Source organism: Lemur catta, chromosome 9, assembly GCF_020740605.2.
Source record: "Lemur catta isolate mLemCat1 chromosome 9, mLemCat1.pri, whole genome shotgun sequence".
NCBI lineage: Eukaryota > Metazoa > Chordata > Mammalia > Primates > Lemuridae > Lemur > Lemur catta.
This window is the reverse complement of record NC_059136.1, coordinates 54,530,398-54,556,718: the sequence shown is the minus strand read 5'-3', so window position 1 is coordinate 54,556,718 and position 26,321 is coordinate 54,530,398. Positions and strand designations below refer to the sequence as shown.

Below are 26,321 nucleotides of genomic sequence, written 5' to 3'. Positions count from 1 at the left end.
GAAGCTATTGCTACAGTTTGAATGTTTGTCCCTTCCCAAACTCATGCTGAAATTTAATTACCATCATAACAATATTAAGAGATGGGACCTTTAAGAGATGATTAGGCCATGGGGGCTCTGCCCTCATGAATGGATTAATGCTGTTATTTCGAGAGCGGGTTCCTTATAAAAGGATGAGTTCAATCCCTTTTGCCTGTCTCTCTTACCCTCTTTTTGCCCTTCCACTATGTGATGCCATCCACCATGGGAAGACACGGCAAGAAGGCCCTTGCCAGATGCCAGCCCCTCGATCTCGGACTTCCCAACTTCCAGAAATGTGAGCCAATAAATTTCTGTTCACTATAAATTACCCAGTGTCAAGTATCCTGTTTACAGCAGCAGAAAACAGAAACAGCTGTCCTAAATAATACGGTAAACATAGATATGCTAGTGGTCTACCTTGGTAGAGGAGAGTTGAATTTAAGTTTTCAGTATTTAATGATAATTGTCATTGTGATGAGTTAATGGAAAGGCAGAAATGAGAATTATATGCATTACTATAAATAAACACTAATTGCAATCAACATTACACCTTCGTAATTGCAGAAATGCTTTTTGGTTAGCTGATTAGGGAAAAAGGAAGATGTGAGTTGATAGAAAATGTAATCATATTGTCTGCAGAGGATGGAGTGCTGGCTAGATTTTCTGAGTAAAACCAGTAGGGAAGAATCCCAAAGGATTAACCGAAACAGTGCGGCGTCCACTGTTTCAGTAACAGGCTAAGGTACTAAGATGTTAATAAAGACAAAAGAACTTCCAAATACCAAATAGCAGATGCTGGCCTAACACCGAACAGTTCAAATGAATAGCGACTCCCAGGGAATGAAATTCATGCCCAGCCTGGTGAATTTAGAACTATCCAGGGCTCTGTGAATCAGTAGTACATGAACAGTCATTAGGTTCAATAGAAGTGATCTATAACAATGAAAATTTGCATTTTGATAATGTTTCACAATCCACTGAATGTCTCCATTTAATCCTCAAAATATCACCTGAGCTATTTCTCAAGGACAATGTAACAAAACTGGACTCTCCTATTTCAGGGCTGGCTCCTTTGGTAAATTTGCCAGCCGAGGGTACGTGAGCCCTCTATGCAGAGCAGAGGCAGGAGGAGTGGTACCCTGAGGAGGGGGGACAGGTGGCTCCGTGTTTGAGCAGGAACTAAACTTTATGATCAGTATACTGCAGATCCCTCAAAGGGGTCTGCTTTGAGGTAGACAAACCTGGGTCTGAGTTCCAACACTGCCACTTAGTAACTGTGCAACCTCCCTGAGCCTCAATTTCATAATCTATGAAACAGGAATACCACTACTTACCTTCAAGAGTTGTTGTAAGATTCAAAGTATGCTTGGCACATAATTGGTGATGAATAAATATTTCCTGGATGAATGTCAAATGATTAGATAAAGCATGGAAAGAGTATTTAGAGGTGCCCTGTATACAGTGATGTGTAAACATCAACAGCTGTCTCTACTGTCCCTTTTTCTCACCACCCTTAAAGCCCTAACTTACAGCACTTGTCTTTTTCTGTAGTGTAAATACTGCCACCCTGCCTGATTTCAAGCTACCAAAGTGACATCACTGATTGAAGAGCTGGGAAAAGATGCGCACAAGTGTCTCTTGTGAGTCAAATGAGCCAGCTGCAGCCTATGTATTACCTTTTATTGGTAGTAGTAATCAGTGTGAGGAAATTAGCATGATAGGGCAGGTGACAACGTCTTAAATTATTTTCTCTGAGCTACCACCTTGAGAAAGACATTGACAAATGGCTATTTCAGAAATGGAGAATACCCACCTCAAGGACCAGATCAGCCATCCACTCAATTTTATCTTATCTACAAGGCAAATTATGCTTATCATTGCAAAGATACATCCCAGTTTAAAAGCTTTGGCAGCAGTATTATGAAACCATACATTACTCCATGAAGCTATTCCTGTTTCTATATAAAATGCAATGTGACCCTTATTTTCCAGAAAAGGTTGGAGTTTCTTATTACTGGAAAAAGAAGAAAAAAGAAAAAGAGATGACCTAAAGAATGTCCATCCTTTCAAATTTTGGTGGAAATTACAACACTCTAAACACACAAAGATTCCAGATATATAATCCATTTGAATTTAAAGAGCTATATATTTTTTGGTAAAGATTTAACAGTATGTAATTTTATTCTTTCAGAATTCTCTTAAACATCCAAGTTGCTGTTATCTTTCTTTCTTCCCCTTTTATGTCTCTTTTATTTCCCCTAGCACTCTTCCTAAGTGACTTTTATATAAAATTGAAATATATTTTATTATGTTATATTTATCAAAGAAAGTTTGATGTCTCATCTTCTGATTTAAAGTTTTTCCCTTAGGGATCGGCTGTTTAAATTTTAAAATAAATAAACTAACAATTCCCCAAAGCTGTCAACTTGGATAAAAATGTCTTTTCTTCCCTTTGAAATTCCCCAGAACATCCAATAAGAGTAATAGCTGCATGATGTGATGTCAATAAATTTTAGTAAGTAATAAAATCACGGACAAGAATCAAGCTCACAGATAACCCCACCATTTGGGTTGAGGCGGGGAGGGGGGGTGGGAGGGATCTTCTGGGAAAATTTATTTAAATTTCTTTCTATGCGCCTGGAAACCACAGCCTTGGCTCCTTTTGTTTACAGCTTATTCATTTATTAAATGCCTACTGTGTACCAGGTACTGGCATAAAAAGAATAAGATGCTGTCCTGAAGGAATTCACACCCTAGCCAGGAGACCAGCCAAGTTCTGGAGTTGGCAAACACTGATGTGACTCTATAATCTGTGCTTTGAAAGTCCAGAATGGAAAGCAATTAACTTTCCTGAGGAGGATAACAGGTGAGCAGGAGAAAGAGTATGGGCCATTCCTGCTTACCTTCAACCTCTTCTCCCCACTCACAAAGAAATATGAGTCTTTTAAATAAAAACCAAAGCAATAGCTTTGATAACCTCATGTGAATTTACAATCTAGAGTTCCTTACAGTTCTTTTTCTTAGCCTTAGTGTGATATTTTTATGCTATAACTGTCTTTGTCTAATGGGATGGGAGTGGGGGGTTGAAACATCTCTAGACAGTTTCCAAGGCTCATTTCATTTTACTCATTTTATTTGATATTTTCTTTTTAATAATGCTTTTCTCCATGATTTGGGTTTCATGGCTATTTTCTTCTCTTTTCTTGTCTCTGTAGAGGTCCTATGGTACAGAGGGAATCAGAAAGAACTTATCACGAATCCTGGTTCTTATGGTTACTTACTGCTTAGCCCAGGAAAATTTACTTAATCTTGCTGGGACTCCACTTTCTGTTCTGTAAAATGGGAATGATAATATCTACCACATGGCTCACTGAGTGGATTAAGTAAAATAATGAATGTAAACCACTTAGTATGACACCTGGCAGATAGTAAGTGCTCAGAACAACATAAAATAATAATGACAACTATTACTTATTGTTATTTTAAAAACAAGAATGCAGAATGCCTAAAAAGTTGCTATCAGAAGAAAATGCTAAGAATCTAAAATAATTCACAAAATTGAGAGTCAACTCATAAAAATCGAAGTTGACATTAATTCTGCCAACAAAACAGAATATAATTTGAAAAGAAGAACTGATGAAATCAGTCATTTGGTGATCTCTGCTGCCCAAAACATTTTCCCTGTGAGAGGAAGACTAAGGCAAAGTTAGTCATTTCAATAGTATGTCAGGGTTCCCTTTTAGTCTAGCGCCCCTGCTGGCAAGCACCCGGCACTGACTGGCGTGAGTGGCCCTGCCTTAGATCCAGTTCAAGTGTCTCATCTGTTACTCAGTTCTATTGATTCTACCTCCTTCTGAGTTCCTAAACCCACCCTTTCTGCTCATCCCGTGGGTTACTGCACTGCTACAGCCTCACAAATGAGCAGCTGCCATCCATGCCTCCAACTCGGATTAATTTTTTCTTGAGAGACTCTTTTCCAAGCCTAATGCTTAGTAATTTATCTCTCATTACTTCATTTAACTCAATCTTTCTAACTTACGGTATAGTTTATTGCTGCCTAAGTATACTGTTTTTGGAATCAGATAACCAGAGTTTATGTTCTGGCCCTGTCATACACTTGCTGTGTGACTTGGACAAGTTTCCTAATTTCTTGAAGCTCCAGTTCCCTAATTTATAAAATGAGGAAATAATACCGCCCTCCCTCACAGAGTTGTTGCAGTGACAGCCCTCGGCAGTGTGACCTGCATTCAGTAAGTACTCACTAAATGTTAGTACTGCTGTTATTTACCATATAAATGTGCAGAAACACCTAGGATTCTTACAGTCACCACCTACTTGTCACTTGTCAGTGTCAACATTTATCAATTAACCCTTCTACCTGGCAAAATAAACTGTTACCTCAAACATCATCTATTTTAACCGAAATACAGTATATAAAGAACTGTAGCATTTTTGAGAATTTAAGGCATGCTAGAGCACTTGTTTACCTAATCAAAGCCTTAGGAAATGTTAAAAAATGGATGAATCTTGTGTGATGGACCCTAAGAATCCATGGGTAAAAAATTTTCACCAGACATTATAGGAGAAATCAAAGAGACTACAAGATCCAAAGGAAGTGAATTGAAAAACAGCCATAGAACTCTGAAGAAGGAGCCATATATTTGAAAAATGGCAAAAACAGAGAGAAGCCTTAGGATGAATCCAAGGACTGCAAACTCCAGCGTGGGCATGGCCAGGCAGGGAACAGTAATGAGTGAAGCTGCAGGGTGAAAACCGGAAAGTGCACCCTCCCTCTCTGGAATAAGCCAGTACATCAGCTCCGGCTAGTCCTGGCCATGTGGGATTGAGGGCTCGGGGTTGCCTTCCCCAATCCCAAATCCAGAAATCTAGATTTACTTTAACCTAAAATTTTACAATATTCTAGAGTAATGTAATGAATTTTAAAAATGATTTAAAACTCCATGTAAACAAACAAAACATGTGAAAGCCCAAGATATATTAAGGCCAAATATCTCTTTTATAATAACACAGAATTATTATAAAGACTTGGGGACGTTTACTATAGAGTCAGTCATCAGAAGGGAAAAGGAAAGAGACAGAATGAACATTTATTAACCTCCTACTATGTGCCTTACATTTTAAAATCTCATTTGAGTGTCACAATTTGTTAGGGAGGAAACATTGTTGTCATTTTCCAGATGAGGCAACTGAGCTCACCAGTGATAGAGAAACTTGTTCCAGGCCATGCAGCAAGGCAGAATTCATATTTAGAGCTCCTGATTCCAAAACTCCACCACTGCTCTTGTGGTCATGAGACTGCACCTAACCAGACCTTCTCTTCAATGGAGGGCAGTTTTCCAAGGGGCTGGTGCTGAGTGCTGAACTGCGTCACTGCTCTGCTGTCAGCCAATGACTGGGCTCGGCCTGTGGCTGGGAGACCTGAGACCTGGCTCAGAGACTCCCAGAAGGCCTTGCTCAACCTTTCCTAGACTGCATGGTGGTCTAGGATGCTTCCACCCCACTTCTTTCCTTCTTTCCTCCACTGGGGTCAGATCTGAATTGCAGGCCGAGGGGTCTCCCAGCCTCTTCAAGCTCCCCTCCATTTTTTTCTCACAGGTGTTTCCCTTGAAAAATCCATGCACCTTTATCCATCTGGGTTTCTATTTCTTCGAGAACCTTAATTAACTAATGCAATTGCCAGAAAGCCCCCAAAGGCCTTGAATTTGACTGGGAAAACCTGACTTAGTCCATCAGGAAACTCTGAACAGACACATCAGTCTGCAAGGGCAAATGCTTCCATCTGATAATAATTCTTTCTTTAAAAATTGGTATTGTAACATCTTATATCAATCCCGACATCCCAGGCATAGGGTAAGACCACCAACAATAACAACCAGCCAGACACCCAGGAGAGGTGACAGTCCAGCCTGTGGCAACAGCCCTGGGTGGCACACTCACCTCATCTCGCTGCTTGATTCGTTTGTAAACATATTCAGCAAATGGTTTTCGAGGAATAAACCTCCCATCTCCTGCCGCGACACTGAAAACTCCAGCTTCATACACCACTTTGCCTCTTGAAATAGTCACAAGGGGCACCCCATGGCAAACCATGCCCTCGAAGATGTTGAAGTTAACAGCCTGATGATGGGTTTTTGCCGAGATAGTCCTGTGTTTGTAAAAACAAACAAACAAAAAAAGCTCGACATCATCACCAGCTCATTTGATGAACATAAAATATTAAGAGAAGAATGACTTAGAAGAAAATTTAGCAACTCTATTAAGCCACAGATTTATCACTGTAACAAGTGACTTTAAGAATAGAACATAGCATTAACATTTCATTACAAAGTAATTACATTTTCTGAGCGAAAAAACCAAGACATCACTCTTTGAGGTGATTAATGAGGATGGAGTGGGTGGAAGGCAGGCATTGTCTTTCATTGAGACTTTCGTTGAGACTTTCAAATTATTTTTTATTTATGTGCTAAAGAACAACCCATTTTTTCATTTTTAAATTATAAAACATTTTAGACACAGGTGAGTCTGATGAACACACTGATCCGATACCCAGCTCTGTGGGATTTTCACTTTTTGCAGATGCACTTGAGGCTTCCTCAATACCCCTTCCCAAATCCACTCCTGTCCCTGCCTTCCAGAGGTAACCACTATCTGTTATCAAATCGAATTTGGTAGTTATCAAGGAAAAATGTATCTTGAATTTCCTTTCTTTGTCTATGGCAAACTGGAAATTTAAGGATAACAGAAATAACCAAATGTGTTAGAGTATAATTTCTTAATATCTTCTCTGCCATGCATTTGCATTTTCATCATCACTCTTGGTAGTTTATCAATACTTTTCAATCTTACACAATATGATTGATGATGATGACTTCCAGGCTGGGTATTTAGAAATGCTGGGTGACTCCTTTCCTTAAATCTCATTAAATGGAAAAGAAAAAACAAATCTGGCAGCAGGAAATGATAAATACATAATCTGAATTCTGCTAGAAGTTGCTGCAGTCCCTCTCAGGAATGAAGGAAAGAGAAGTTCTCTGCTAAGATCCTCCAGGCTGAGTCTGAGGCAGAGTAGACAAAAGCTCCCCCAGTCCTAATCTGGAAGGGCTGAGCTGGGAACCCCCAGCTGCTGGGTGCTGCGGTCCTAGACATGGACAAGATAATGCTGGCCAGGTCCTTGGTTCCGGATCCTACATCCCACTGCTTACTTGGTTGCCAATTCTAGCAGCCCAAACAGAACTCTTGATTCTCAGTGCCAATCACAACACACCCACTTGAGTTTACTCCTCCCTTGAGTTCCTCATCTCAGTAAATGACACCACCATCTACCTTTCCTTGCCCCTCAAACCATCGTCAGGCTTGTTGGTTCTACCTCCCCATAAATCCCAAAGCTGCCCACTTCTTGCCCTTCCGTTGCTCCCACCTGAGACTGCACTATCGTCTCTCACCTGGTCGATCCCAGCACCTTTTACTGGCCTCTTTGCTCCAACTCTTACCCTCCTATCCTCCTTGCCACTCTCCACAAAGCTGCTCAAATGATCTTTTAAAAATGAAAATCAGATTATGTCACTCCAGTCTGTTCCTCACAAGCCAAATAACTACAAAAAAGCACAGTGATAATAATAATAAAAAAGAAATTGCTTCCAGTGAGAAATATCCATCATGGAAAAGAAAAAGAGGAACATCCAATATGTCAGGCAGAGAGTTTATAACATCTTATTTCATCTTTAGAACACCTCTTCAAAGTAGAGTATTTTCCACATTTTACAGAAAAATAAATTGAGATTTAGAAAGGTTAAGTAACTTGTCAAAGGACATACCACGTTTGATGAAACTGGGATATTTTTATATTTTTAAAATTTACAATAAAAATGACATTGTGGTGTACAGGTCTATGAATTTTGACACGGACATAGATTTGTGTTACTGTCACAACAACAGGTCCATCACTCCTCAAGACCCATACTATTCCTTTATAGTCACTCCTAACTCCTGGCAACCATCATTCTGTTCTCCATAACTATAGTTTTCTCTTTTCATGAATGTCACATAAATAATTGGAATGATAGAGTATGTCACCTTCTGAGACTGACTTCTTTCATTCGACATAGTGCCTTTGAGATTCATCCAAGTTGTTGTGTGTATCAATAGTTTGCTCTTTTTGTTCCTGATCAGTATTCCGTTGTATGGATACTCCACAGTGTGTTATCCATTCACCCAAAGAAGGACATTTGAGTTGCTTCCAGCATTTGATGATTGGGCATAGAGCCATTATAAAATGCAGGTACATGTTTTGCTTGAACACTTCCCTAATGTAAATACCCAGGAATGAAACTTCTAGGTCATATTTTAAGAGTATGCTGCAACAAAAAGATCTTTCATTGACCTTAGGAAACAACTCACTGATACAAAGAACTGTTTAAAAGATCACTAAAGAGTAGGAGATAGGTACAAATACAACAACAATAATTTCAAACACTAAGAGGAGGGAAGGGTATTGATCAAATGATAAGTAATGTCACTAAAACAGGAAAATGAAGAAACTCTTTAAAGGGATACTAAGTATGGAATGAGTTATGATGAATTATGAGTTGGTGATGAAATACAAACTCAAAGAAAATAAATCTAGGCAACAACACAGAGGGACTTCAGACCTTCAGGTGAAAGCGACTTCCTATGGCCCTCATCTCTCTGCCAAATATTTCCATGGCCTGGGCTGCTGCATTCCTACTCATCACAGTTATATTGATGGCAGGAACTCTTGAGCTTGCGTTGCAGAATGCTACATAAAGTTGTTTGGACTAATGCATCAGTAAGGCTGCTATATGAAGAAAGTAAAATGAATTAAAAATTTACATGGAAATGGTTATTTGCAGTGCAAGAATGGGAGGGAAAAATGGGAAAATCCTAAGTTAAGAGTTACTGCAGCTCTTAGGAAAATAATCTAACAGAAGAAATAAGCTCTATACACAAAGATTGTCGTTACAGCATTGTCTAAACTATTACAAAACTGAAGCATAACAATTTTCTGATGACTATTCAATGAAATATTAGGCATTTATGAAAGACTAGAATTAAGAATACTCTGGAGAAGCAAAAAACCCCCAATAATTATGTAATATTAAATGCAAAAACAGGGTATAGATAGTATATACACTATGTCTACATGGAGAATACATTTGCATGCGGACAAACACAAAAGGAAATAAACAAAGTAGCTTTTTACGTGGGCTAGAAAAAATGAATATGGCAGATTCAGAATATCTTCAGAAGTCTCGTTATACTGTTTCTATGACTAAGTTGTGACCTTACAATGAGGTTGACACAGCCAAACACCAAATCAGATTTTTCTGCCTCAGGCCAAATAAAAGTCATTACCTTGACTTTCTCAGCCTTGGGGTTAGCAAGAGAAAGAGGACAATTAGACCACAGCTAAGAGATTCTCTATAATAAGGCATTATGTAAATGAAGTCAAATTAAAACAAAATGTAAATTCAAGGCATTATCACCAGCAGCAAAGAGAATATGCTTCCACTTTCACGTTGGGAGGTGTCTGACAGGGTGTCATTCGTCACCCAACTTTTTCCTTCCAGCCAAAGCTGTAATTCTCCCATCTCAGGAGCTTTCACACTTCTGAATCTTTGCACATGAAGTTCTCTTTACCCTGAATGCCCTCCTCACTTCTGCCCCTCTCCCTTCCCTAAGACTCCGTTCTGCTCAACAATCCTGGTCCCTAGAAGCTGACCTTGATGACCCAGGATGATGCTAAGCATTTTCCTCTGTGGTTTAGCATTATCTGAGTGTCTTGTAATGATCTCTTGACAAGGCTCTTTTCTTACTTGGTGCACACTTTAAGACAGAGACTAGGTTTTTTATCCTTAGCACATAGTAGGTGCATTATAAATATTTAATCAATGATCAAATAAAAGGATTGGGTGGTTTTCCTCCTGTTTAGTCAAGATGGTTTTATCTCCTGCCTCCATGTGCTCTGGGACATGACTGTGTTTTGGAAAAAGAACACTGAATTAAATGAGAGGTAAACTTCCAGTCCATAAGTTCTGTTGGGCACCTAATATTTCTGGCATGCTGTAAAAGTTAATTTGTAATAAATAAATAAGTAAAATTATTATAATTACCATGCTTAGTTGCATCTTATCAGCTTATATGAAACATTTGTTCATTGATATGTAGAAATACTTGGCAATGCCAATGTTATCAACCACAGTAAGTACACAGCTAAGTATTATTACCGCATTTCCCAGATGGTAATGTTGAAACAGAGCTGTTTAAGAGCTTGCCCAAGGTTCACATAGTTCAATATTGAATAAACTTCTGAGAGGTAGGAACCATTTTCACCTTTTGCGAATCCTGCTATATTTGTAACCCTTCCATAAGAAGGTTTAAAAAAATTGTGGTACATTTTTCAATATTTAATTAATAGTTTTAAACAAGAAAATACAATGCAAATTCATCACGATTTATAAAATTAGTGCAAAACGTTTTCTAAAATGTATCCATTTGTAGTGCAGTATGGGAGATGTGGTCCATTAATGGAGCAAATGCTAGTTCAAGGTCACGTGTCTCTGTAAGGACATCTGCTGTTCCTTTGAATACACTTCCTTTGGGGAATTCTCCCCAAGGCAGAAGCCAGGACTGCCTCATCCCAGCCTCCGTTGCAGTTGGGGCCCAGGCATGTGGTCTGGGCTCCCCTGAAATGGTGGCCTAGAGTCAGGCTTTGCATGGCAAATCGGTGACACAGGAAGCTGGTGTCACAGGAATCCTTGTTCTTGAGGGTGGTGACGGACAAATCCTGGGTTTAGGGCCAGCTGTGACAGAGGTTCCAGCAGTAGGGTCCAAGCCCTGCCGCAGTGAGCATCCACGGTATCTATACCCAGGAGCAGTATCGGGGCTCTCTGCTGTCCTATGCTATGCCCAGGGCATCGGTCTTGGCTGTGTGACCTCTCAGCTTGGTCCTCCAGCCCTCCTGGAGAGTCTGTGAGCCACCTGAGCGTTAAGCACCATCTCTTGACATGCAGCACACAACAATAGATCTGTCCTCAAAACACTTTATTTTGCAATAATGAAATATCCTCCAGTTTGTCACAAGTTGCCCAAAGTTGTCAGAGTTGCCCTCTGATGCAGCCCACATCTAGGTGTGATGGCCAAAGTTGGACTTACAGAACCTCCCCTGCAGAGCCAGTGGGCTTCAGGCCATCTGGTGAGCGGGCAGTGCTTTGAAGGCTGGAAGACCATCTTAGAAGAAAGCAAGAACGCACATGCCCAGACTCTAACCAAAAGGGAGATCCAGCCAATGGAATAATACACTATCATCATAAAGTTCAGTGACACTGTGAAATATTTGGAGTGTCATGTATCTTTGTCACATACCTCTTAAGTGGGCCACACACGATCCCATCCTGAGACATGCAGGGTACCAAGAACTGTAGTTTTTTCCCTTGGCATTTATTCTCCTATCTTCTGGTGCAAGCACCCCAATTTCTCTTTAAGAAACTTCCTTGCCCCCATTGGAGATAATATGGCAAGTCTCTTGGGCATGGTGTCTACTTTTCCCTAACCAAGAGATAGCACTTGTGCTCTCTTTCCCAGGAATTAGACAAAAGAATTAAAAGGGATTGCAGGGTACATCCCTGAACACAGGCCAATTCCTGCTCCGGGATGCCTGGGGCTGCTCTGTCCCTCCAAACTTGGAGAGTGACTATGTCTTCCCTCTGTGAGCTCCCCATGGCTTTTCCATAGAGTGTGTTTTTACTGAAGTCAGCACAGGTTACTGTGTTTTGCAGCCAAAGACCCTGACTCACAGAGACCTTGTCCTTTGGAGAACAATTCCTTTAATGAGGAGTCCATGGATGTCTCTGCAGCAGAGTTCAAAAGGTCTGTGACTCAAAAGGATTCAGGAAGATATTTTCAACCAAATCTTTCTGCAGAACAGATGCAAATCTGGGACGACGCTCTCACTCCGTTTGTAGCAAAACCAAAGAGCTGCAAGATTCATTATCAAATACTTTTCAAATTTAACAGTATGTAAATCAGTTCAAGAGAGTAGCGATTATGAGAAATACCTTCTCTTTAATCACTGATTGGATAGCGAGGAAGTCAGCTTGCCCTGGTGGTGACAGGAAAGATACGAAATGATGAAATCCTGTCCATCCAGTGGGTGGGGCCGGAGTTCCCAGGCCTCTGACGGTTCATTAGCAGATTCACAGAAAGGGTGTTCTTGTGGTCACTCTGCCCCAGGGGAAAAGCTGCTTTTTGTCAAGCTCTGCTTTGAGCTTGTATCAGAAAGGCACGTCTTGCCACAGAGGGGGTCAAGGTTGTCTTACTGAGTTACACACATCTCCAAGGCTGGAGTCGACAGGGGAGCAGAAGCCCTGATGATAACACTAAGCTATTTTCCAGCTTAGTCAATAACTTTGATACCACTCACATCCCAGCTGCAGAAAAACATTCTGTCCCTTTGCAAATAGCTTTCTATCAAAGAGCTGTGTGCTCTGATAGATGAGAAAATCACTGAAGCAAAGCCAGTGGGAGATGGCCACACTGCCCCTGTGCATTCGGAGAGAACATCGTGGCGAGGAAGAGAATTTCTTAGAGCGACCTGAGTCTTCCTGACTCCAGAGAAATGACTGGGTTAGGTATTTTGGTGAATTTTCTCCTATTTAAGCACTTTGTCCATGGCACAGATTCTTACCAAGTTGCCATGAGAACGAAAAACATGTTAATAGAATCATGTCAGTTATTAGTGACATCTATAAAATATACTCTGTCTCTTTACACTGTCTTATATGATGCTTTATATATTCAACGTGAAACAACAATAGGTAATTATTAAATCTTCCCAACGATCCTACAAGGTGGGTATTATTTTTATTCCCATGGGATAGATGAGGATGATGGGGAACAAAAAGATCAATCACTCACCCTACATTAAACAGCCAGTAGGTTCACGTAGCTGAGATAGGAATATGATGTCTGACGTGAACCTGGGCCTTCGACTTCAGAGGCTGCACCTTAACTACCATTACAGACAATACTGGGCCTCGAAAGCTCTATGGGAAGCTCCCTGGAAAACATGCCGTCAACAAAAACATTCTTAATCTACCAGAAAACCAGTGGGAAGCAGCTTGTCCCATACTTCTTGATGCTTTTTGGTCTGTTTTCTGTCTAGCAGCAAGGGATTTAGGATGCTATTAAAAATCCTTAAGCCAAAATTGACCAGTCATTCTCAATGTAATCACATTGTGGAAGTTAATTTTTTTTTTGACATGTGTTCCAACTGTCTATTTCAAACTACCTCTTCTGTCAGCTTCTTGGATGTGACAAGTTATATAAATGAGGAGCAAAGCAGCCACATCTCTGGAAATGCTAAATGATGCTACTTCAAGTACATTGTCATTATTAAGCAAAGTTGCTGCTCAGTGCACCCATCAATCTTCCACCCTCTATTCAGACTTCTACACCCACCTCCTACAGAAGAGAAAATGGGAATTGCTTTGGCCATGTTATTAAATCTAAATTGGACAATAATTTGGAGCTCTATGGGTGTTCAATGGATGACAAAACATTTAATGCAGGTTCATAAAAATGCTCCCCAAACATTGACTTAAAGGAATAAAGTTAACTCTGCTATTTTGTCCTTGGAGCTGTGTGATCTACGGATGGTGGCATAGATCACGGTTAGATAAATTAGATTTAGACATGAAAGAGCTGACCTTGGATGTACCATGTCCTTCACCTCCCATGCCTCAGACAATACTTGGCAACTAGAAAGCATTTTATATACCTATTTGTTTATCAGAGTATAAGTTATTAGCAAATTTTGGATTACTTAACATAAATATTGCATGTTCTGTACACTAGTTTTCAGAAAGTAGAGAACTAAAAATAATTTAGTGTCTTTAAGGAACAAGAACTGAATGTGAATTAGCCAAGCTAGCATGATACTAGGATGTATGTCTTATGAATATTAAACAGGTAAGTGCTTATAGGTGAGGTGTGATTATTAGCTTTTGGAAGGCTGGGCTATTGGCCTGACATATTGGCAAGAGTTAGAAATAACTTTCTGGGGTGTTGAGTGGATTTGGTCTTATAATTTTTATTGTCACCCTTCCTGAGAAGCTGCTTTGCCTTTGGCAAGATGACATTGTTTGACAGACTATCTATGGGCACAACTTGAGCAGGAAAAGATGTAGGTTCTCTATATAGGAATATACCAGGTAAAATCTACACAATATTATTCCTGATAATACAGAATAGGCCAGGTACTTATTATGTTCAGTTCTAGCTCCATATATTAGGAAGAGAAAGGAATGACTGGGATGTGAAGGGAAGACAGGAGGGCTCTTAACCAAAAGAATGCAAAAGAGAAGTTGAATAACAGAAGTGTCTGGGAACTTCTAAACTTCACTCTTTTTTTGAAAGGAAGAAGATGACCTATTTTCTGTCCATCCTGCTGAGGGAAATAAAAAGAGTTAGTAAGCATAAATGCTGGCAGATGAAATGCAGTTTGACACTGGAAAATAACTTCTTGATAACCAAGGAGTGAGGTATGCTAGTAAAAGAGAGAAGAAAAGTCTATGGCCAGGACAGACAACCATGAAAGCCAGAATGCCAAAAAATTGTGTGAAACCCACAAAGGTTGGCTGACGTAGCCCTTTGAAAGTTAGAGAGAACTTCAAGCTCTGCAATATTAAGAATCAAGACCTGGCCTCCAACATTTCTGAGACAGTGACAAGGAAAGCATAATGCCACACGATTCTATTCCCAAGTCACAACTGAAAGAGGACTCAGAAACTCCAACACCATCAGAACCATTTTCTTGTAATAGCTGTAACAAATGTTTGTGGACTCTTTGCTCTGAGCTAGGCATTAAAAGCATTATCTTATTTAATCCTCACAGTATGCATATGATATCGGTATTATTATTCTTATCTCTATTTTATGGATGAGAAAACTGAGGCTAAGTGAGGTTAAATCGTCTAGGACACAGCTAGCACATAGCAAAGTCGATCTTGAACCCAGCTCTATGAAGGTCTCCCCTTAATGATGAAAAAAAAGCAACTCATTTTTAACCTCAGCACAGGGTCTGCAAGCTCTTTTGGAAGTGGCCCAAAACAATCAGTCAATAACTAAGCAATGTTCATGGTACCAGCACTATGTGTGTCTATGTCTGCCACCACTAGGAAGCTTTACCTAATGCTGACCACTCAACAACCAACTTATGATTTAAGTGTCTAAATAGAATTCGTTTAGAACCTTCTAAACTTGAATGAGCAAAGTAATAGTTGTGATAACAAAGTCACCTTTTCCATTCTCTTCTCGATTCACTGTCTGAAGACTGTGCTGTGGAACAAATACGGCAGAGAGCCATCAACAAGGTGCCGACGGCCTCCTCAGCGTCCTGCTGTGAGCTGGAGACCAGGATGCCCACGAGAAGAGCTGACCTTGGAAGTATAATGAGAGGAGTCTGCAATCTCCAAATCTCTAAACCAGGGATTGGCCGACTGTTCTGGCTCACAGGCTAAAGCCAGTCCACAGCCTGCATTGTGAATAAAGTTTTACTGACACACAGTCACACTCATTCCTTTACGTATTGTCTGTGGCTGCTTTTGCGCTATGACAGCAGAGCTGAGTAGTAGCAACGTGTCCCTGTGGCCCACAAAGCCTAAAAAATGTACTCTCTGGCCCTTTACAAATAATGTTTGCTTTTCTCCTGCTCTAAATGTCTCCAGTGGCAAAAAAGCAAACAAACAAACGAACAAAACAACAATAACAACACAAGGCTCTTGAGTACTTGGAAGACCTAAAACTTGGCATGTAAGAGCCACAAGAAAGAAAAAGCAGCAGGCGAGGACAGAAAGGGAGAGAGAAAGGGGGGCAGGGTAAAGAAAAGGAAAGAAATAATAATTGGGAAAAAAAAGCACACAGGAAGGTGACCAAACAGTTGTGGGAGCAGAGGGACACCAATGGCTGTCCCGACCAGTTTTAGACGTGGCCACTTGTCTGTGAAGCACCTGCTGTATTCCAAGCACTTTCAGGTACACTGCCTCATGGAATCTCTCAACAGCCCATATTATTATTTTCATTTTGCAGATGTGGAAATGGAGACTCAGCTTGAGGAACTGGCCCTGAGTCAGGCCAAAGCTGATCCCACTCCATTCTCCTGCCCCCATGCCCCCACCAGCAGTATCCATCCCCTGCTCGAAGGATGAAAGCACTATACTCTTCACTCATTAAAAAGATTACCAGACACTTGGAATTTTAATAGCAATTACCTGCTTTCCACCTGGGTGAGAACTGGGTGACAGCTAATCATCTCTCTCAGCTGTGGCACACTCTAGTGTTTCACTGACATTCCTAAAATAGAGCATCTTAGAGGCTCTGTCAGAGCTAGAAGCACAGCTTCAGAGTCTCAGTTAGCAATTAAGTTGTGTGGTTCGAGGCTGACTCAACTCTAAAGGCGCTTGCTTTTAGGAAGCATGATCAGCTGTCGGTCACAGAGGTGCTGGGGCTAATGTAGTCACTGTAAAGTCACCTCTGTCTGCCTCAAGGAGGCACAAGGCTCAGAGTCCAAGGTGGTGATGCTAAAAAGCTGCAGAAATGCAGACCTCGAAACTGACTCAGCATCAGCACTGAGCCTAAGGGCAACTCATCCATAAGGAAGTTGGGAAGGGAGTGACACCCAGGAGGGCATGATGATCTATCTGTCACAGCCAGACACTCAGAGATCCGCTGACTTGTGCAGACCGGGGTCATAACCGCCAAGTTCATGGAGAGCTTAAAACACTGGCCACTGTTGCAAAGAAATCATGTGCATCAATTCCCTGACTTTATATAGCAGCCTTTGATAAGGGTATTATAATAATTTCCATTTGACAGATGAGGAAATTGAAGCAAACCAAGGTTAAAGAACTCACCCTGGGTTACACTGTAAGTGGAGAGCTGCATTGCAAACCCTGGTGGTCAGGCTCAAGAGACCAAGCTGGAGTCCCTGTGCCACAGGTGCCCCTGCCTGTGCAATGGCTAAGAGTTTAGATCCTGCAGTCCACCAAGCCTGCTCTGAATGCCAGCTCTGCCCTTTCTAGCTGTGTGAATTGGGGCAAGTGACTTAACCTCTCTGACCCTCAGTGTCTGCTTCCTGAAAATGAATACCCCCATTGATAATGGCTTCTATGCCTCAGAGAGCGGAGGGTGGGAGTGACTCAGCGGCCACGTACAGTGCACACATGGTATCTGCTGACTCACGATGTAGTCAGGTCTGCAAATTTCCACATTTCCCTGGATCCCCCTTCAGCTGTTCTGACTCCTGGGCCAGGTGTGTGTATCTGGGCCCATGACCAAAGGCAGCCGCACACACCACACCCCCCAGGGCAGAGGAACAAGAACCGGCACCGGTATTAATCTTCTCTGTGGGGCTCCAGCTCACACTTGTGGTTCCACCCTGTCCTGGCTCTTCCGTCTTCCCTTCCCAACGGCCTGCCCTCTGGACTCCAAGCTCCAGCATCAGACATGAGGACAGCAGCCTTGCAGAGAGTCCAGCCCCCACAAGTGTGGGAGGTGAAGTCACACACATGACTGTGTATGTGCATGTCTGTGTATATAAACACACGCATATGCATATGTACACACGCACACATTCAACTGCTTCTACTGTTCTGATTGAACCCTGGCTAATACTGCCCGGATGGGTTAATCCTGGGATAGTTTCTCACAGGGATCTCTCTTTCCCTGTCTTTTGCTGTCCAAAAGCATTCACCATTAACATTTTCACTTGCTTTTCTTACATTTCCTGATAGCACCTCAGTGGCTGGAAGCCATGGCCAAAGTCATCTATAACAAATACGATGCTGATAAATAAAAACATTCAGTGGTAGATTATAGTTACTACATGTTGACATAGTAAATCTTATTCTAGAAGCTTTTCATACATTATTTCATTGAATCATTAAAACCCTATGGAAGCAAGGATTTTTTTAATATTTATCTTATAAATGAAGAAATTGAGGCTCAGGGAAGCTGAGTAACTCACCTCAGATCATAAATACTAGACTATGTGATGCAAATACTAAGTGCTTAACCTCTATACATTGCTTCTCATTATAAGTAATCCAGCCAGAGCACAAGTCTGGAGCTAAATGCACATTTATATAAAATTTTACCCCACCTTCTTCCAGAAATATTAAAGTATTTTCAAAGGAAAACATAATGGAGGTAGGATAATTAGGGATAAAAACAGAACAGAAAAACTTTGGAAAAGAAGATGATACCAAGCACCTGCAAGTAGTTGAATTTAGGTCTATACAGTAGACCTATACTTATCAGCATAAATTTCTATGCAAAACCTTTCCCCCAAAATAGGCAACCAAAGAATGAATCCATTTTAAGGCATATTGTCATGTTTTCTTTTAGACCTTGCATACAATTTATTCTCATAGCACCAGAAAAGCAATAAATGAGGCATGAAAAGAGTAGTGGGTTTGCTGTATATTTAGGAATTAGAAATGCTGGTATACCAAAAACAAAACAACTGGGGTGTTTCATCATATTGCTGGAAGCCATTCTTGGGTCATTAAACTCCTCTTGTCTCTAGTTTCTCAGTTAAATAAATATATGAAGGAGAATTATTAATTAGGCTTATAATGTTACCAAAAGGAAAATTAGGTTCTAAGAAATGGGTTTCCTATGTCCAAAATTTTAAGACCATTATTTCACAGCTGTGATCTAGCAACTATTTACAACTGTATCCACTTCTGGCTTGAGACAAGAAAATAAATAAATAAATGTAATGAAATCATCTTAGTGGACGAATGTAGAAAATCTCTATCCATCCATAGGTTTACCCTACACTCAGTCATTTAACATGAATTTATTGATCACCTACTCCATGTCAGGCACTGTCCTAAGTGCTGGAGTTGCAGCAGTAAACAAAACAGATAAAAATAATCTATGCCTCCATGGAGCTCACATTCTAGTTATGCTATTTCTGCATTTGCAAGGACCTCTTTGCTGTAAACATGATTCTAATGTGTCTTAATGAACAAAGTCAATGTTTCAATAATAGTAATGTGCATAGAGTGCTTTACAGTTTATGCAAAACACTTTCATGTAACTATCACATTTATTTTTCAAAAGAACCTTAGGGTGTTTGAGAGAAATGTGACAGACCATTTAAATAAGGAACCAAATAATATTGTATTAGCAAAAGAAACATGAACAAAGGGCATGCATAGCTATTTCTTCATAAGGAAAGAAACTCAATGACTAATATACATGAATAAGTGTTCCACTTCCTTAGTGCTCAAATATACGCAATTTATAGCTGAAAGGTAACAATTTTTGCCTGCAAAAGTAGTAAAAATAAAAGGAAAAAAAGATTATGCTGCATCAAAAGATTGTACCCTTTGATACAGTAATTCTGCTTTTAGTAATCCATCCAATGGAAATAATCAGAAATTTGGTTTTAAAATAACAAAAAATAATTTTAAAACTGTAAGTTATCCATTACTATAAAACCTAGATAAAGGGCCTAACATAAATAAATTATATAGAGAGTCTTCGTTTGAGGCCACTGGTCATGCTGTCGGGCAGAGTGCCTTAGAATCAAAGGATTCTAACATATACACTTGGATCATCCAAAAATGTTTAATGTCCCTGTGCATTGGAATGTCTAAGGGCATTCTACTAAAATTGTGGTTATAATTGTGCCTCACCAACACACCAATTACAAGCTAAATGTGCAGAAGAGGTTATGTATAAACAGGGGTGAAACTATGCTTGACAAAATAAACTGGAATTTGGGACTATTATTGATTTTTCTAAGGTGTTTTTTCCCCCATTATATTAATAGAATCCTACATTATAAAAGTCATTTACTTTGATATCTCCCCACTAGTTTGTAAATCTCTAATGTTTTAGCATTTTATACATGATAATGATTTGAATGTTTCTTAAACTTTTACTATATGTCACACGCCATATTGAAGGTATTATCTCCTCCCAGCAACCCCTAGCACTTGGTATAATTATTTTCACATCTACATTTTATGGAGGAGGAAACTGAGCCTTAGTGAGAGGAGAAACTTGCCCCTGGTGATGCCTCTAGTATTGGCACAGCTGGGATTTGAATGCACTTGCCTAGTTTGGCTCTAAATGCCGAGCTCCTTAACCACTGGGCCACATACCCTAATATTTTAACTTATAGTAATTTGAGTTATTTGGAGTATCTATCTGTCCAATTAGATCCCAAGTTCCTTTAGGGTAAGAAATTCTTCACTCAACTTTGAGTACAATGTATTGTACCCAGCTGGCACTCAATAAATGCTCAGATCATAAATGAACAAAGCTGCATTTGTTCTGAAGTCAGTTCTGACTCCTTTCCCTCGCTCCCTTTCCAATCTTTCACCAAGTTGTTGGGGAAGATTTTTTCTCTTGGGAAAAATCTCTTAAATCAATTTCTTTAAAAAATTTTTTTTTTGGCTGGGCGCGGTGGCTCACGCCTATAATCCTAGCACTCTGGGAGGCCAAGGCGGGTGGATCGCTCGAGGTCAGGAGTTCGAGACCAGCCTGAGCAAGAGTGAGACCCCCGTCTCTACTAAAAATAGAAAGAAATTATCTGGCCAACTGAAAATATATATAGAAAAAATTAGCCAGGCATGGTGGCGCATGCCTGTAGTCCCAGCTACTCGGGAGGCTGAGGCAGTAGGATCGCTTGAGCCCAGGAGTTTGAGGTTGCTGTGAGCTAGGCTGATGCCACGGCACTCACTCTAGCCGGGCAACAGAGTGAGACTCTGTCTCAAAAAAAAAAAAAAAAAAAATTTTTTTTTTAAAAATTTTCCACGTCTTGTTTGAGTTCTTATCTTCTCAAGCTAGACTCTGTAATAGCCTCCTGACCATTCTCCCTGACTCCAATTCATCCTACACACTCATCACCCTAAAATTCTGTTTAATCAGATTTCCCCAAACGAACACAGACGCAAGACTGAAACTCTCAGGCGCTTGGGTGACCCGGTGTGGGCAGAACTCCTACCTTTGACCAAAAGCATCCTTCGCGGGTGACGAATAGTTACAGTTTACACTGAGGCGGAGGAAGTTTCCAAGGACATGAGATTTTCAGCGCTGACACTGGGAAAGTCCTGGGCAAACCAGGCTGAGCTGGTTTTACTGCATCTTCCTCCCAGCCTCCGAGTCCTTTTCTCTGTACCTCCATGCACTCTGCAAATAACGCCATTTTCTACTTGTGCCATGTAAGATTGGGAAGCACAGATTTACATAAACTCAAACCCTTACTCAAAGACATTCGATAGCTCACGCCGCCTCACAGAAGCTCCTTAATCTAACAGTCAAAGCCCTTGGGAACCTGGCCAGGCCTGATCTCCTCTTCAGCTCCCTGCCGTCCTGACCTCTTCAATCACTCTCCAGGCTCCTTATTGCCCTTGACTGTATCTTACTCATCTCCCTCGTTTGCCCCCAACTTCTCCACCTGGATGAACTTATGGCCCCCGTCTGCCTACCTAGAGCCACCTCCAAGTATTCCGTTAGTTCAAAACCCTTTCCCAAGCCCAAGCCAGTCTTCTGTCATGTCTTTACTGATGACCTCAACTCTGGACAACTATTTGGGCACCTCATTTGTCAAAGAGGCAGGCACATGAGACCTTCCCCACCTCTTGTATTGATGTGTTGAGCCTGTTATTTTTCTTTTCCAAAAGTTATTTATCCTTTCCCATGTTTATATCTTGTCTGTCCCACCAAAATGCAGCCTCTTTGGTGACACGTATTACACCTTATATTTATGTCTCCCACAGTACTTAGCAATTTCTTATACACGGTGAACATACAATCAATACATGTTTTCAGATAATTGATTGATACCTTCTTTCCCCCCTACCATTGTGAGGAATTCAGCAAGACTTCCACACAGATAAATGCACCTTTCTTTTCTTGTAGGTAAATGGACTTCTTTTACCCTGCCTCCAGAATTTTAGCTTTCCTTAAATGCTTTGTAGGAGGATAGAGCAAAGTATGAACATTTCTCTCTCCTGGTGAGAAGAAAAGGGCAGAATCATGGGGCAGGATGGTGGTACAGTGGAGGGCTGACAGGAAGAAAATATAGCAAAAATATAAAGAATTCACCTTTAAGAAAATTTGGAGAGGCAGAGAGCATTGCAAGTATAGAAAAAGATATAGAAAAAAAAAGTAGAGAGAAATGGGCTTCACAGGAAAGGAAAAAATAAAGCAAAACCAGAAGATGGGCAGAGAAATGTGCAAAAAGCCCCAGCACTAATGAATGCCAAGTTCTGCCTCGAGAGGGGCAGCCTGTTTGACCCCCGCCAGAAGGCGCTGTCCGTGGGCTGTGGGCAGATGGCAGGCCTTGTGTGCATGTCTGGGGAGCCCTCACTGCCAGGCAGCATGCAGCCCCAGTTACAGGCCTGCAGGCAGGCATGGCGAACCAATGGAAAATTTCCTTCAGGCAACATAATCTCAGCATAAAAAACAATATTGATCCGTTTGCCTCCCAGCCAAAGAGAAATCAAGTTAGACAAAGGAAATTAGGCAATAGGTTTAATGTGACGCCAGTTGCAGCTGCAAAATAAACCTAATGTACTCTGACTCTCCTTCCCAAGTGCTCTCTGGTTTGCACCAGCCACTCCTTGGGAGGGGGCCCAATATGTGTTCTGCAGGCACACGAAATCTTTTAAACTAAAACATCAACTGGGCCGGGCACGGTGGCTCACACCTGTAATCCTAGCACTCTGGGAGGCTGAGGAGAGAGGATTGCTTAAACTTAGGAGTTCAAGACCAGCCTGAGCAAAAGCGAGACCCCATCTCTACTAAAAATAGAAAAAATTAGCTGGGCGTGGTGGCGCATGCCTGTAGTCCCAGCTACTCGGGAGGCTGAGGCAGGAGGATTACTTGAGCCCAGCAGTTTGAGGTTGCTGTGAGCTAGGCTGATGCCACGGCACTCACCCAAGCAACAGAATGAGACTCTGTCTCAAAAAAAAAAAAAAAAAAAAATCAACTGCCCTCTGATGTCCAAAGAAGCCCTACTGCCAGCAGGATATGCTCAGAACTGACGTCCAGGAGCACTGGCAAGGGATCCATGCCATGCACTGGCCAAGTGCACACTTGTAACCAAGGACAGAACATGCAATCTGTTGTTCTGGAACACAGCGAGGAAGCACTGACCTTGGATTCCCAGATCTCAGCTTATATGTGATGAGAGTCAGGAAATCAAGAGCCAACATGTATGGCTGTGCAAAACATGTATGGCTGTAATCAGAGGCCCTGGTGAATAGGAAACAGTTACATGTCTGTGTGCACGTGTCTTGGGTGGGTGCCAATATTCTGTACTTCAAGGATTAGGTGTGCAGTTAAAACATCAAAATAGGTACAGACTCAAATCTAAAGGTGAATATCTCAGGGGAAAGTGTCCTGAGCCTGAGTTGTCTCCACTTCCCCCACCCACATCCCAGTTCTAGGCCCACACCTGCCAGGGTTGCTGGGCCTGCAAACTTTGTCTTTGTAGCTCTGACACTGTGGATCTGGCCAGAAAAATCTGCTGAGTGGTGGCCTTACTCTGGCAGTGAGAGCTAATTGCAATTCAAAACACAATGACTGGAGTAAAAAGCAAAAGCCCCCACCTCTCTGCTGGCCCTGCCCTGACCACCCTGGCTAAGAATGGGGTTGTGCCTCACCGCTTATCTCCAGCCGTCTGCAATGCTCCAGCACGTGGTGCGAGGGACAGCTTCTAATGACTGAAGAAATGAATGTGGGACAAGATAAAAATGTGATACATACAAACGGAAATTTCTGCCTTTAGTTACAAAAATCAAGCAATTTTATATGTTTCTGCTGGAGAACATGTGACAGCATTTCATGTAAAACAAACCAGGGGCCCCATGAATGCCCTAGAGAAACTCTTACACGTGGTACAAAGATACACAGTGTCTGAAATAGTGAAGAACTGGAAACAATTTAAATATCAGCCAGCAAAATAATATATCATCAATTATAGTATATTCTTAAAATAGAATACTATACAGCAGTGAAAATGAATTAACACAAACCTACACATTTCAACATGGATAACTCCAACAATCATAATATTGAAAAAGTTGTACAATGAAGATAGTGTAATACAAGTCATATGAAGCTAAAATATACAACATTATATGTATTGCATGTCACATTATATATTAACATATATGTATGCCTTGGAAATGCATCTATATATAGTACAAATAGAAAGAAATGCATGGGAGTGATAAACATCAAATCTAGGATAGTTGGTGAGGGGAGGGAAGATTAATACACAGCATTAGCTGCATTAGTCTTTGTACCTTTTGTTATAATAAATACTACATTTTAAAAAATTATGGACATTATAAGTACGATCTGCTCAAGTAGACTTAACAGTGTGATGTAGAAAAGCAACCATTTACTGTAATCCTAGTCATCTTGACATAAATGTCAGAGAGTACCTGATATAAGTTTTTAAATTACTAACTAAATTAATGGGATAAGATATTAAAAGCTTATATAATTGCTCACATTTTACTGTTTTTGACCTACAAACACTGTTTTGATGAACCTGATTTGATAAGGTTCATCCTAGTAAAATGTAATAAGGGAAATGCAAACTTCTGTATTTAGTTATAAAAAGAATCAGCCTCACGTTTCTGCTCTGATGATAAGACAGGCAGAAACATGTCCAGTTCTGGGACTCACATGCTCGTAGGACATAGACAAGAATGCGTCAAGAGAAGAGTGAACAGGAGAGTGGTCGGGCCTTTGGGATTCTGCTAATCATGGACCTAAGGACACACTGAGGCATTTGGAAAAGCTTCTCTGGTGATGGGAAGGCTTTCTAGGGCCAATAACTTCATTCAAATGTTTGAATGAATGAATAAATCAATGAATGAACCATCATATGAGAGCGTAGATATATTCTGCCTAGTCCCAGAGGCCAAACATGTTAGGAGCCAGAAGCAGGTAATTTTTAATGCAAGCAAGGGAAGAATGTCCTAACGATTATAAGCCATCCCAGAAAGAACTGGACCATTTGATTAGGTAGTAAGTTCCCTAAAACTAGCAGTAATCAGGCAAGGGTATGGAGAATTCTGTTTGGGGGAGTTAAGTGGACTTTATGAGTTTCAAAGCCTTGTCTAACTCTAGGACTCTAAACCAAAGTTTCTCAAACTTGAGTGTGCACCAGAAGCCTCCTGGGGGGCTTGTTAAAACCGATTGCCGGGCCCCACCCCTAGAGTTTCTGAGGCACCAGATCTGGGGTAGGGCCCGAGAAGTTGCATTTCTAACAAATTCCCAGATGACGTTGATGTTACTGGTCCAGGAACCACACTTTAAGAACCTCCATCTTTAAAGAAAAAAAAGGTAAATGAGCTTAAGTTTTTGGTGTTTTGGTCAGCCCATTGAAAAAGACTGCTCCCCCTGCAGTACTCACTGTCTCCAAATATACTTCCATAGTGATCTTCTTCTAAAGGGAGGGGCGTATTTTAATGATGATTTTTCCAAAAGCCTTTGTAGGAAGCCATGGCTTTTTGCTGTACGCTAAGAGTGTAAGGACCCTGGGATTCTTTTCAGGTACTGATATTAAATTTCCTTTGAACAATTTTCACTCTGTGTTCTGTTTCCTCCACAACACTGTAGTTAGGATAACTGGCCAGAATTAGGGATGAGTCCAAGACCAAAAAAACAGAGTTGTTTGACCCACAAAAAGATCCAACCTGGCTTAAGCCCCATTAATAAGCAGGTCTGCTGGTGCTAACTAGCCACCAACTCTGGACTGTATTTTTGTCAAGCTTTGGGAAAGAAGACAGAAGTGCTGAAAATTCTTTTTTTTTTTTTTAACTCAAAGGGGAAAAAAATGTAAAACGTGGATCTTGAACCAGTTTCAAGAGCAGATAGAGAAAGTTCAGACAAAATTTAAATCCCACATTTGTTCATTGGCCCAAGACTACTAGTATGTGGTTTATTCACTCCACAAATGATTACTGAGCTTCTGTATGTACCTGGAGCTGGTCTGCAATCTAGCTGTAAATAAGACAGGCAAATACCAAAGACAGAAAAACATACATGTTGGGTAGGGAGAAAAATATAGCAGGTGCTTAGTTAGGAAAGCCTGTGCCTTTCACCCAACCTCCCTTGCTGCTTATTTTTTGCCCAGTCCTAATGCTGAAAATAAACTGTGCTTATTCTGGCAAAGGCAAGTGATCAATGATAGCATGAGTTACTGCAATTCATTTCTGCACTCC

The 26,321-nt window shown here is 40.8% G+C and overlaps 1 protein-coding gene across 4 annotated transcripts in view; it reads right to left on the bottom strand.

Moving 5' to 3' along the window:
* The window catches only part of DPYS (dihydropyrimidinase), a 96,178-nt gene that overhangs the window by 26,651 nt on the left and 43,206 nt on the right, over nucleotides 1–26,321 (bottom strand). For all 4 annotated transcript variants that reach the window (XM_045560385.1, XM_045560383.1, XM_045560384.1 and 1 more), the window contains exon 8: nucleotides 5,980–6,187. In XM_045560385.1, the coding sequence (XP_045416341.1) occupies nucleotides 5,980–6,187 (208 nt within the window). The remainder of the gene's footprint in view (nucleotides 1–5,979; nucleotides 6,188–26,321) is intronic.